The 13,073-nt window shown below is 40.3% G+C and overlaps 1 protein-coding gene across 2 annotated transcripts in view; it reads left to right on the top strand.

Annotated features, from left to right (window-relative positions):
- Positions 1 to 13,073, top strand: part of pola1 (polymerase (DNA directed), alpha 1) — a 90,788-nt gene that overhangs the window by 5,178 nt on the left and 72,537 nt on the right. For both annotated transcript variants that reach the window (XM_061713474.1, XM_061713475.1), the window contains exons 16-26: positions 24 to 108; positions 303 to 364; positions 955 to 1,044; positions 1,328 to 1,444; positions 1,543 to 1,718; positions 1,884 to 2,013; positions 4,536 to 4,655; positions 4,754 to 4,844; positions 5,626 to 5,753; positions 5,899 to 6,048; positions 8,073 to 8,195. In XM_061713474.1, coding sequence (XP_061569458.1) covers positions 24 to 108; positions 303 to 364; positions 955 to 1,044; positions 1,328 to 1,444; positions 1,543 to 1,718; positions 1,884 to 2,013; positions 4,536 to 4,655; positions 4,754 to 4,844; positions 5,626 to 5,753; positions 5,899 to 6,048; positions 8,073 to 8,195 — 1,272 coding nt within the window. The remainder of the gene's footprint in view (positions 1 to 23; positions 109 to 302; positions 365 to 954; positions 1,045 to 1,327; positions 1,445 to 1,542; positions 1,719 to 1,883; positions 2,014 to 4,535; positions 4,656 to 4,753; positions 4,845 to 5,625; positions 5,754 to 5,898; positions 6,049 to 8,072; positions 8,196 to 13,073) is intronic.

Below are 13,073 nucleotides of genomic sequence, written 5' to 3'. Positions count from 1 at the left end.
AAAGCTGCAATCTTCCTCTGCAGATTGTGTCTCTTGCTGCACTTATCCACTATCAATTCCATATGGATAAAGCTCCTCCCAAACCTCCATATCAGACCCATTTCTGTGGTGAGTGTTGTTTGTGTTTTTGCTTTCTTTTTTTTTAATTCATGAGCTTACACTTCCACCCCTCACATACATGTATAATATACTAGTTTATTTTATTTTTTTTTTCTTATGAGATTAAGGTGCAAATTCAGTGTCTGTGTAGATTCTGAAATGATAAGATGTAAAAGGAACTGATCAGTATTTTGTCTCCTCAGTGGTCAGTAAACCTGTCGACTGCATCTTCCCTTATGACTTCAAAGATGCTGTGAGGAAGAAGGTAGGTGGTCGTGTGGTGAGACAGCAGAAGTACTAGTACAGAAGCAGGACAGCCCTCGTTTGTAGGATACTACAATAGTTTAGGGTTTAAAAAACGTTGCAGAGCAACAGCAAAAAAAAAAGCATTTTAACACTACTAACTATTTAAATCTGGAGCTTGAATAGAAAGTTTTCTCCAGGACTCCAGACCACCTTTTTCCACAAGCAGCGTTTACACTATCAACTGAAAGGGCCGCTGCTTGAATCTACTTTGTCAACGTTTTATATCTCTTTACAAAAACTCAGCTTTCCTTCTTCATTTCCTTTTTAAACTACAAACCGCAGTGTCTGAACATGTCAGCTTTTGTTACCCAGGACACGTTTCAGCAATGATGGGACAAACATTATTGTGACTTGATCTAATTTATTGATAAACAGCAGCTTTTCCTCTCTAACATGGATGATAGGAATTCGATTGATTTAGTTGATTTCTGCTATAAAAATGGGGGCTGCTCATCTGTTGCTTGGAAACACATTTTTGGATAGATGCATCATGTCTTTCAGTCAACCTTTTTTCAAGATGGTGACGGTGCGACTTGTTCCCTCTCGTAGAACGGTAAAGTGGAGATTGCTGCTACGGAGCGGACTCTGCTCGGCTTCTTCTTGGCCAAGATGCACAAGATTGACCCTGATGTACTTGTGGTGAGTCGCGCACGCCTGGATTACAGCTTCTGTGTTGAGTTGGTATACAGTACAGTACAAGTTTGGACACACTTCCCCTTTGTTTGAATGAGAAGGTGTGTCCAAACTTTTGGTCTGTACTGTATGTAATTTCTCTGTTGATGGTGACGTGATATTTATTATGTCTAATTTGCCTTTCTTGCTCCTTCCTTGTTGTCATTTAAATATATCAGCATTGTGGCAACGATAAAGGTTCTCCGTTGTCCAGAGCCTCACTTCTTTTTCCTCGTTTGTTTTTCTGTAGGGTCATGACATCTTTGGTTTTGATCTGGAAGTTCTTCTGCAGAGGATCAATGCATGCAAAGTTCCCCACTGGTCAAAGATTGGACGCCTCAGGAGGGCCAATATGCCCAAATTAGGGGTAATCTAAGTGAAGGCCAAAATGCTGCACACATAACATTGCACACATAATTAAATAGTACTTATGTATGTGTGTTGTTGTGATTGCTGCTCTCGCAGGGCCGTGGTTCCTTTGCAGAGAAGAGTGCTACCTGCGGCCGTCTGGTGTGTGACGTGGAAATCTCAGCTAAAGAGCTGATTCGCTGTAAAAGCTATCATCTGACCGAGCTCACCTCACAGGTGCTCAAGATGGAGAGAGTCGCAGTCCCTCAGGAGGAAATCAAAAATCTCTACAGGTGAAAAAGTCAGATCATCTCACCAAAATCAGCTGAGATGCAGAACAGTCTCCTGTAAAGATTTATTTATTTTTTTGAAATTTTTAACCATGTTTTTTTTAATTAACAGAAGTCAGTGTTCAGTATGAGTGTGTGTATCCTAAAATCTAAATGTTTCCATGTCAGTGACTCTCCTCACCTGCTGTACCTGTTGGAGTTGACGTGGACCGATACCAAGCTGATCCTCCAGATCATGTGTGAGCTCAACGTGCTGCCGCTCGCCCTGCAGATCACCAACATCGCTGGCAATGTCATGGTAACTCAAAACGATGCTACTGCTTTGTTCAAGTAGAAATGCAACATCAGAATTAAAGCATATTTATAGCATCAATGATGATGGAGATATACCACAAAACAACTAAGTCACAAAAGTAAGCATAGATGGGTGTGTAATGTGTGACTACGCCGTAGTAACGGGGATCCAGATCTCTTCTGACACGGAGCTGAGATGTACAGATCCAGATCTGTTTTGTTCTGAAAAATGAATTTTAAAATGTATCAACATGGAAATAACCATAGTTAGTATTATTACTTTTGTAACACTGGTTTTGTTATCGGTGTATTCTGCTTCACCTTCTCCCTGCCTCCCTCCTCCTCTGAGTTTGCTCTTGGTAGAGGAGGGTTTATAAGAGCTTCTTCAGTATCTTCGTAACTAAATATCTAGTCCGAGATGACTAATAGAAGGTCTGAAGTTGTGTGGTGCCATAAGTTCAGATCTACGACGTGTTGCACAAGATGTGACGTTCAGCAGCGCAGTAGAGCTGAAGCTATGTCTTTTCAAATTAAAGCTAAATTGATTTTTAATTTCCCCCTGTGATACATGAGCGGTGTTGATCCTGGAGGTTTTCAGCTGCGATATTGATGAGATGAAGCTTCTCCCACTTACACTGTGATCTGCAAACCCTCACCCACAGTTTAACTTATTAGCAACTGTATCTGTTTTAGGATTTTGTGCATGTCCCTCCATGGTATATTGATGTCCCTCAATGAAAGAAAAGTGGTCCTTCTTGGTCCAAATTGTGTCTAAAACATCTTTGCTCACCATTGTTTAAGTAAACAACACCTGTCCGAGTTAGCAACAGTAATTAAAGCTTTCTGATAGGTCGGTTTAACTGGTATGCGTAAATCTGTCTAGCAAGTCCGTTTGTATCCCCTGTCCCTGCGACGGGGAGCAGCGCCTGTCGCTTTAGCCTAGATTGTCAGTCTTCCCGTCACTATTGAACACCGGTAGCGCCGTGTCTGGCTTCAGCCGATTTTTGGTGCAACAAAACAAACGTCCCACTCACCGCAGCCTCCCTCGTCCTTATCAGAAGATTTGAAGTGGTCGCTGTGGACGAAACTGGGGTTTCACAGGTGGATGGAGGTGTTTTGGGACGGCTAGCCAGCGGTGGCGTAGCCGAGGTTTGCTCAGAGGAGGAACGTTGATTATAGACCGGTTTACTCCAGTCTTTTGTTTTGGGTGTCAAGGGATGATACAGAATGAGCATCAACGTTTCCCCATCTTCTCTGATCCGCTCCATCTACGCCGGCAATAAACACAACCAGTGAGGAATACTGAAGCCAGCGGAGAACTGAGAACCGTGCAAATGAAGTCACTTGGGCTTCATCAAGGACAGCCGTGACCTTCTGGCTAAATTGTTAAACGCAACATAATTTTCCGGTCAAATTAGTTTAATTTCACGTTTTTTTTTTATACTTTATTTATAAGATTTTTCAAAAATTTAAGACAAACAACCCTACATATATCCCACCCTCCCCAGTTCCCACATGCAAAGAAGATAATAGCAGTAAAACATAATATGTACACAAGGAAGAAAAAAATCTAAAAAAAAAATAAAATAAAGTACACAAATAAAATAACATTAGTAATAATGATGCTAAAATAAATAAATAGATGAATAACACATGGACGGTTAAGGGTTACACATTAGTCCAGTTGAGGGTTTCCACCAATCTGAGTAACACTGTAAACATGACCAAAATAATACTAAGCTACATCATCGAAAGACAGCGTAAGGACGAATTCTAAAAAAGGGGACCAGGCCTTTATACATTTTTGGCGAGATTTGAATCTGTTGTATCTGAGCTTTTCTAAAGATATAAAATATATCACATCTTTGACCCATTCTGTGAATGTTGGGGTTTTGTCCGATTTCCAATTGCGGAGGATAAGTCTCCGGGCTATGAGAGAAGAAAATGCAATAAAATTGGCTTGAGGAGAGAGAGGTAACTGGTGCATCATCCGTAGGAACTCCAAATATAGCAGTCATAGGGTTGGGTTCAATTTGAATTTCACGCTTAATTGTACGACGCAGCAGAAATGTTTTCCCCCAACATCAAACGCAACCGCTAAAGAGACTTCATCCCCTAAACACCCCGACTCGTCTTATCGTCGCCACAAATTGACAAATACTTGACATGTAATGTATTTTTCCTCGAGTGCGGGCTCTCCAACTCACTGCTCAGTCTAAGTAAACATAGTGAAAACTTTAGGTAACTTTTAAGTCTAAAACACGGCTGAGAACTGGTGTCCCAGAATCAGCTGCTATGATTCAGGACATGGAAAAAGGCACCGCAGATTTCACCAGGATTGATATTTCTTAAAAAAGAAATGACATATTTAAAACTTTGCTTATGAAGTCATGAAAAGGACAGTCGCCCCCAGCTCTTGCTTTAAGGCAGGTCAGATGAACTTTCTGGCTCAATACTCTTCTCTCTTGGGTGATATTCTTCACTTCTGCTTCAGTTGCCTAATTTCTTTCCATCTCTTTCTTGCAGTCTCGAACTCTGATGGGCGGCCGGTCTGAGAGGAATGAGTTCCTGCTGCTTCACGCCTTTCATGACAAAAACTACATTGTCCCCGACAAACTGTCCTTTAGAAAGGCCCAGCTGGAGATGGTAAGGAAGCACTCAGATGCTTGCAAAGCCGGCTCATTTCATTGTCTTTTTGCACTTAAGTCATTACTGGTACATATTTTTTCTTCTTTGCATACCAGGCTGAGGGAGAAGACGATATGGACGCTGGGAAAGGCAAGAGGAAGAAAAAGGCGGCCTATGCTGGAGGTCTGGTTCTGGATCCGAAAGTTGGTGAGTCCTGCGTGTCTGAAATGTGAATTTCCTAGATCAGGGGACGGCAACCCAAAATGTTGAGCCATATAATAATAATAAATAACTTTATTTATCCGTTAGGAACTTAATTTGTGGAAAAGCATCAGCATCAGTGCGTGTACAGATAACATTTGCAACAGGACAGTACAGAAACAAACCAAACAATCAATATAAAGCAACATACATTGGGCAATCACAAATACTGCTGGACTTAGATGCTGTAAAACCATAGCATAGATAAAATACGAGAGAAAAAGAGATAAAAAATATAAGTCCCCCGTTAAGTGCGTGATAAATACAATGATTTAAAAAAAAAAATATTGGACCAAAAACAAATATGTCTGGAGCCGCAAAAAATTAAAAGTCTTGTATAAGCCTTAGAATGAAGGCAACACATGCGGCATGTTTCTATATTAGTTAGAACTGGGGGAAGATTTTTTTTTTCATTATGCACGAAATTTCGAGAAAAAAGTCGAAATGTCAAGATTAAAAAAGAAGAAACGAAGAAAACGAAAAAGAAGAAGACAAAAATGAGAACAAAGAGGAAAAAAAGGGGAAAAAAAGAAAAACGGAAGAAAAAAAGAAAAAAAAAGAAGAAAAAAAGGTCAAACATTTTTGAAAAAGCTCCAGGAAGCCACTAGGGCGGCGCTAAAGAGCCGCATGCGGCTCTAGAGCCGCGGGTTGCCGACCCCTGTCCTAGATGATATGCCTGTAGGTATTAACTTCATATCCTCTAAGCTGCATCCCTCTTTTCATTCAGGTTTCTACGACAAGTTTGTGCTGCTCCTTGACTTCAACAGCTTGTATCCCTCAATCATCCAAGAGTTCAACATCTGCTTCACCACCGTGCAGCGGGAGGCTCACAACGCAAAGAAGAAGAGGACGGACGTACGTACAAGTTGTTGTTTCATGAAATAATATCAAATCTTGAACTGTGATAAGCCATTTATAGATGAATCAGCATGTGGGGACACGAGTGCAGCAGCAGGCGGGTTACCGGAGGAATGTCTCACTTTTGTTTTAATGGTAACAGGAAGATGATCACGAGGAAATTCCCGAGATCCCAGATCCCGACCTGGAAATGGGGATCCTGCCCAAGGAAATTAGGAAGTTGGTGGAACGACGTAAACAAGTCAAAACGCTCATGAAACAGCAAGACATCAACCCAGATCTCTACATGCAGGTACACACTGATTCTCCATCCACAATGACTAACACGCACACACACACACACCATGTACACATCTGCAACCATAGGAACAGACAGATGTTTTGTATTTCACTTGTTAATATTAAGAAATAACTCATTTTTCTTTCCTACTTAGTCATTAACTGCGTGTGATGTCATAATGTGTCTATAAATAATGTAAAAGGACTGAATGACTTCCAGCACTGAAAATAATTAGTCTCTTTTGAGGCTTGATGAGAAGCTTTGGACAATCTGGTGATGATTTCCAGCATTGAATTTACTAGAAATGCACTTTTCTGTTTGGATTAACTTCCTGAATTTGACTTGTTGGTGTATTTTGATACAAGAACTTTTTTGACGTGAACATTGCTATCAGTGTACTTGTTGCTATGAAATGTTACCCGGTGCTGAAGTCGGCCGATGCCTGCGTATATATTTACATGGCAAGTAACAGAAGGATCCTGCTCGGCACAGTCTCAGCCTCAATATCAAGTTTAATAAGCTTCCCCTAAATTTGGCCTGCGCTCCGTATTGTGGCGAATGCACTGATCCAGACTCCAGCGGGGTTTCTTCTTCGTGGCTGTGGCAGAGAGGGATGGTACTTCACTGAAAGCTGTGCTGCAAAAAAGGGAATGAAAGTGGATATGCACTGTCGATTTGGCAAAAAACACTAGAGGTGTAAAGATGAAGCAAAACAGCACCAAATTTACTCTTGAAATTTAAGCACGCTCTCTCTTTATTGAACAAGATGCAAAAACATACGTCTAATATTCCATAAATCTAGTAAAAATTGTCTTATTTTTAAGCAAAAATATCTTTTTGATTAGAATATGTAAAACTATCAAAGTAGTCTTCTACTTTTCTTGAAACAAAGCTGTTTTAACTTTCTTACAAATTAGTTTTTGGCGTGTACTCGAAGTGAGACTTTGTCATCTTGAATTACAGCATTTATTGTCTGATTTATTGCTTAAGATTTACGATCGATCAGTACGTTGACAGAGATGTACTGATCGATCGATTAGTTGACGTGACAGTCTACAGGCAGATGTGGACAAATTTGTTGGTTTAAAAAAAAAAACACAATGCTAACTGAAATAACTTGAAACTGACAAAAGTAGTAATAAATAATTACTTAAAGTCAAATAATAAGATATTACTTTTGAATTGTGGTTAACAGAATAACGTAACATGTCCCTTACTCACATCGTACCCATGTATGTAACCATCATATCCTGGAGATGCTTACGCCTCAAAACCCTGTTAGCAGCAGTTAAACTCTGCAACATGATTAATATTAATGATCTGCGTTTGTGAGAGATAGAGGGACTTAATGTATGCATCGCTACAATAAAATGAGTTTATCATTTCTTAATTCTTTGATACCTATGAACGTATACTTCAGTGTAAGGTGGTAATGTCTTTCTGCTTTAGCTAAGACTGGCCCCTGACATTAAATAGTCTATGCAGACAATGAAAAAGAACTAAATGCATAATTTCTATTACAGTGTCATACTTTTACTAAAAATAAATACAAATAAAACTGTCCTCTGCAACAACAACAACACTTTTCATGTGTATTTGCATCTAAATTGGCTTCTGGAGCAGTACGGGTCCATCTGATTGGCTAAATATACTGGAGAGAGTATGTGTTATGTTTGTTTGGGTTATTAATATAGCGGTTGCTGATATTGCAATGACAGGGGGGTTTCAGTGTCTTGTGCAGCCCTAATTTTTAGTGAAAATGTGAGACTATGGAGCCTGTGTCTTTATGTGGATGGGTCTAGATCAGCCTCAACTCCAGAAGTGAAAATAATTTGAACAGCTGTGAGTTTATTTCAGTTTGGTATCTTTAAAACTTTTAAAAGACCACATTTTTGAAGATTCAGTCTAATGGGATTTACTATTGATCCCAACTATGGTTTATTGTAGGATCATGTCTACAAAAAGGATCATAGACTTGTTTAATAGGCGAGTGTATTGTTTAAAAGTCGTCTCTTTTCCATGTTTTTGCTCCTCAGTACGACATCCGTCAGAAAGCCTTGAAACTGACGGCTAACAGTATGTACGGCTGCTTGGGGTTCAGCTACAGCCGCTTCTATGCAAAGCCACTTGCTGCCCTGGTCACACACAAAGGTCGAGAGGTGAGTCCAGCATTCGTACTGTACCTTATTTAATAACTGATACTGCAGCCTGTGTGGACACCCGGCTCTGTGACCATGTTGATCCAGGCTCCAAGGCGCACGGAGCACTTTCCCCAGCCAAGGCAGTTTTAAGATTTAGTCCGGATTTTACCACATTTGTTGAGTTTTCTTTTCTTTTTTCTTTTTGTTGCCTGTTCTTGATCATCTCACCGAGCTTCATGATGTAATCTGCATTAGATTTGGTTAGATCTTGTAGGCAAAAAAGCCAACAAGAGCTTCCATTTTCCTCCACTAGAGGGCACTGTTGCACCATAATTATACATCACTTCTGTCTCTTTAATATTTTCTTGCTTCCTTCCCCTTCTTTTTTCTTCTTTTGCTTCTGTCTCCCAGTCACGCTGCACCCCCTCTTGCTCATGATATCAGTATGTAATATTTGTTTTAGTGTTTCTGATATCAGTGACATCCTGTAGACACGGTCTAATTCCAAACTGCTGCTAAAACTCAATGAAACCTGAACTCTCCCCATGTAAAGTCTGATTGTGTAAGGACTGATGGGCGTGCACGCTCAATAAAGGGGTGCAAAGGAGCATGGGTGCTGCATGACATAAACGGCTAAAGCGGGAATTGTAACTGAACACCATACACACTCCCATCGTGTCAGTGGCGGTACTCATGTTCATTTAATGAGCTCTAACGGTACAAGTCCTCAGCAGAGGCATCAGGCTTTGCCTCAGGGGAGTCCTTCATTAAGATCACTTTACACATTCATTGTGCTCCTTAATAGAGTGCAGGGCAGTTACTCACTGTGTTTATTTTGTCTCGAGTCATGCTCCATGTTAGACTGACAGGGCAAAATTTAACAGGTGTATTTGGTTTATTGGAACAGATGGGAACGTCTCCTTCCGTACTTTGTTTTTCCGTCTACAGACAAAGCTGGATGGTTCAGTTAGCGCTGGCTTGTATCATTTTTATCTAGAAGGCATCAATAATAATAATAATAATACAATTTATTTGTTAGGCGCCGTTCATGGCACTCAAGGTCGGCGTACAACAATCAAAATATAAAAACACAATTTAAACAACAGAGAACAGCAAAACAGTCAACAGTCGTAGACGTCGTGAACCCCAAGACAAATCCATTTTATTTAGATAAGTCCTATTTTTGGATATAAGAACAAAAACATGCACTTTGAGGTTAATTTATTTACTCATTTATTTGCTTGCAGTACACAGTTTGAGCCTCTAGATGTCACCACATCCTACACATGAGACCTTTTTAATGAACGCATTGTTTTGTAACTGGAACAAACTCTTGTTATACTGTAGATGTGAGGATCCAGCAGTGTTTTCTGTCCCGCTGTGTTGAAGTAAAGGGGTGTTATCAGTGAGCCATGTTAAGGCAGGATATCCAATAAAGCAATGCCTCTATATCTCAAAACAAATATAAAGATTCAGATGCTTACTATTCCACATTATTTATTTAACTTCTAGATAGATAGATAGATAGATAGATAGAACTTTATTCATCCCCAAAGGGAAATTCAACCGTCCAGCAGCTCATCAAAACATAAAAATCAACCACACTTCCATTCAGACAATAAAAAGCACATTCATAATTTTAAAATAAACATGAAATATAAGGTTTTTAAACAAATATGTTCTTGTGGGTGGTATTTGGGAATATTTATATTGAAAATTCAACAAACGTGAGTACATGTGCCCGTAGGAAGAGCAAGTAAACACGCATAATACCATCCCAGTGACTGTATGAACATTGTTAAAAGTTTCAGTTTGAATATTATTCATTATATCTTCACGTGGTAAGTAATTGCCTTAATAAGACACTTCTTGTTAAAGGCTTCAGAGGCTCCCAGACCAACCAGTTTCCAGGATTTCATCCTGACAGACGGGTATAAACTCTGCACGTGGAAAGGGTTTTTCAATTAAGCCACAGTATATTCTTGGTTGGCTTTATAAGGGAGAGTTTGAAAACGGTAATTGCACTCTGACCAAAACAGCTACACCCTTGACACATGGTGACATCTTTTTGTTGCCAAAAAACACAAACATAAACCAGTCTGATGTGGCTCATTTGATGTGGATTGTACCGTTAAGTTTAAGCTTCACGGCCTTTTCAGTATAACATCTTGACAATTCACACATATTCTTGCACATTTTCAGTATTTTCAGCCGATCTTCTGCCAATTTGTCTGATGGTAGGAGCTCACTGACAGCATAACAATAATTCCTTCAGAAATGTTTGCAGTAGTTCTCAGCGCAGGGACATTTCCTCGTGTCTACTTTCTTAGGAGTCTCTTGCAGTTTGTGGTGATGCATTTGCACTTCAAAGAAAATTTAGAAATGCTACAAGCTTGCAAACCCAGCTTTGTCATACCAGAGCATGCTAACTTTATAAATGTGAAGACGTCCTCAAAATGAGGAGCTTGTATCAGATGGGATCGGATGGGGGAAAAAAAAGCAGGTGATAATGTGTAAAAAGTGAAAGGAAGGTGGTATTTCAGCTTAAAATAAGCTTAAAGGGGACCTATTATGAAAAACAGGTTTTTTCTTGCTTTAACATATATAAAGTGGTCTCCCCTCAGCCTGCCAACTCAGAGAAGGAGGAAAGAAACCAAATTCTGCAGTGTCTGTACAGCCGCCTGGATGAGCCATCCAGTGTGATGTGGATCTACGAGCCGTTCAGATTCTGCTCCCGTTGTTACATAACGACAGGAGCGATTTACATCGGTTGGCCTCCGATGCGTGAAACCACGTCCACAACTAACTCCGCCGGCCGGAGCTTCCACCATTTTTTCGTAGCGGTGTATCGGGTCATTCAGGCAGCCAATCAGCACAGAGCCTCATTATCATATCCCCGCCCACTCAGAATCCTGCATAGATAATGAGTTTAGAGAATGGGAAGATAAAGACATGGCTCGGAGGCTGAATTTCTAATTTATTTAGCAAAAACAATCAAAAGCTTGTTTTTAAGACATTCAAGGCCCGTTTAAAATAGGCATTAGATGCCATAATAGGTCTCCTTTAAGATATCATTTCCGCCAATAGTATGTAGAAACGAAATACCCCGGGGGCTTTTTCAAGGAGCTTTGTGATTATTCCAGCTCTATGTCTGACGTTCCTGCTCAGCAAGGTCAGTGCAGCCAGAACCACAGACACACTTGTACCAATATCTGGATTTAGACTCAAACTCTGTTCATGTTCCACACTTCTATGGGTTTTGGGTGTTTTTATCTTGTTTAAGACAGTTATCACAGTGACAGATCGACGTTTGTTCGCTCTCATTTCACAGTTTTCTGGTCGCAGTCGGAGTTCTCCCTCGAGTCTGAGTCTTCTCTCACGCGCTGAACGGAGCAGCATGAACCCCAGTTTGAATGCTCTGGTTACAGACGCTAAAAATTATTCCCGTGGCACGATTTATAGGTAAAGGATTTTATCAGCTGTCATAGATATTCAACCCAAAGATACCCGACGCAGAAAAGAGAGAAATCAGATGCTGCTAATGCTCAACCAATCAGAAATGTTCAGTGTCAGACGCGTCTCTCCTGCGACTGTTTACACACAGATTCCTGTGGGGGGGAATGAAGAGGGTCAAAAAAACTATAAAATAAATCTCTAAAAGGTTCCTGCAGTGGAAATGCAGCTTTTATGGATTTTACTAATAATGGTGTTTTCTTTCTGTTAGGTTACTCTAACAGAAACCAACGGGCTTGGCAAAATCAAAACACTGATTTGACATTATAACACTTATAAAGTACACTTTAGCAGCAATTAGAACCTCTAAAGTGACCCTGCGGTTAAATCAACACTTTGCTGCAACAGCAAAAACTAAATGTCATACCCCCGACGAGTCCAGGTTCTGCTGGCTGCATCAAATAAACCTTCATCCGAGCGCGGTCCCTAATGACGGTTTCAGATACTTTGAAACTCTGACCGCCTGCTTTGCCTCCAATGTTTTCCCAAAGTTACCCGGTGTGCTGAGGGGACAGTAAATGAAGTGGATGGAGTTACATTGTGGTTTTACTACTATTAGTACATCACATACAGTAAGGTGTGATATGATATATTGCAGAGATGATGATTAAAAGGTCATCAGTCAGATCTGAAGCCGGTGCGGGCTGAGTGCTCGGCTTCTAACTCGTCCTGCTGATTTAGCAGGAGGTCCCACCTCGCGCTGTCTTGGTGTTTTGTTTACTTTGCGTCTGTGATCCTGGACACGACTCTATTTATACTGCACGTTGTGTTTGCGGAAAGCCGCGCATCCGCGCCGCGCAGGGGTATCGCAGTCAACTCTGTCCACTACTAAATCTGCATTTTGACAGCTTTATTTCATATGCATGTATCTGATATAATTAAAATTGAACGTTAACATTTCCACATATTCTGCCAAGTTCTCTATAAAGGGCTCTCAAATGTGGAACACACTACTGCCAACTGAGATAAAAACAACTCAAGATTTTAAGGTTTTTACTAAAAATGTCAAAGACTGGTTGAAGCAAAATCAGAAATGTACGCATTTTTAATCACCTGTAACCGCTAATAGGGTGCTCTCTTGCAAGCTGAGAATTGTAAATAGGATATAGCTTTGCATGTTGAAAATTGAATTTATTTTTGTATTCTTTTTCTCCTTTCTTTCGTTTTCTTTTACTAAAAGCCTAACTAGGGACAGGAGATGGAAACTAGCAATAGCTACAATCTCTGTATGCAGAACATCAGTCACATTGGCTTGTTTGTAATGAGTGAATGTGATCACATGTAAACCTGCATTGTCCCTATTAAATAAATTAAGTGCCACGTTTTTCCCCCGGATCGTTAATCTGGACGGACAGAAGTACACGTTGCTGCTCCATCACTCAC

Source organism: Cololabis saira, chromosome 22 (assembly GCF_033807715.1).
Source record: "Cololabis saira isolate AMF1-May2022 chromosome 22, fColSai1.1, whole genome shotgun sequence".
Classification (NCBI taxonomy): domain Eukaryota; kingdom Metazoa; phylum Chordata; class Actinopteri; order Beloniformes; family Belonidae; genus Cololabis; species Cololabis saira.
Note: the sequence above shows the minus strand (reverse complement) of the source record. Positions and strands in the feature narration are given on the sequence as shown.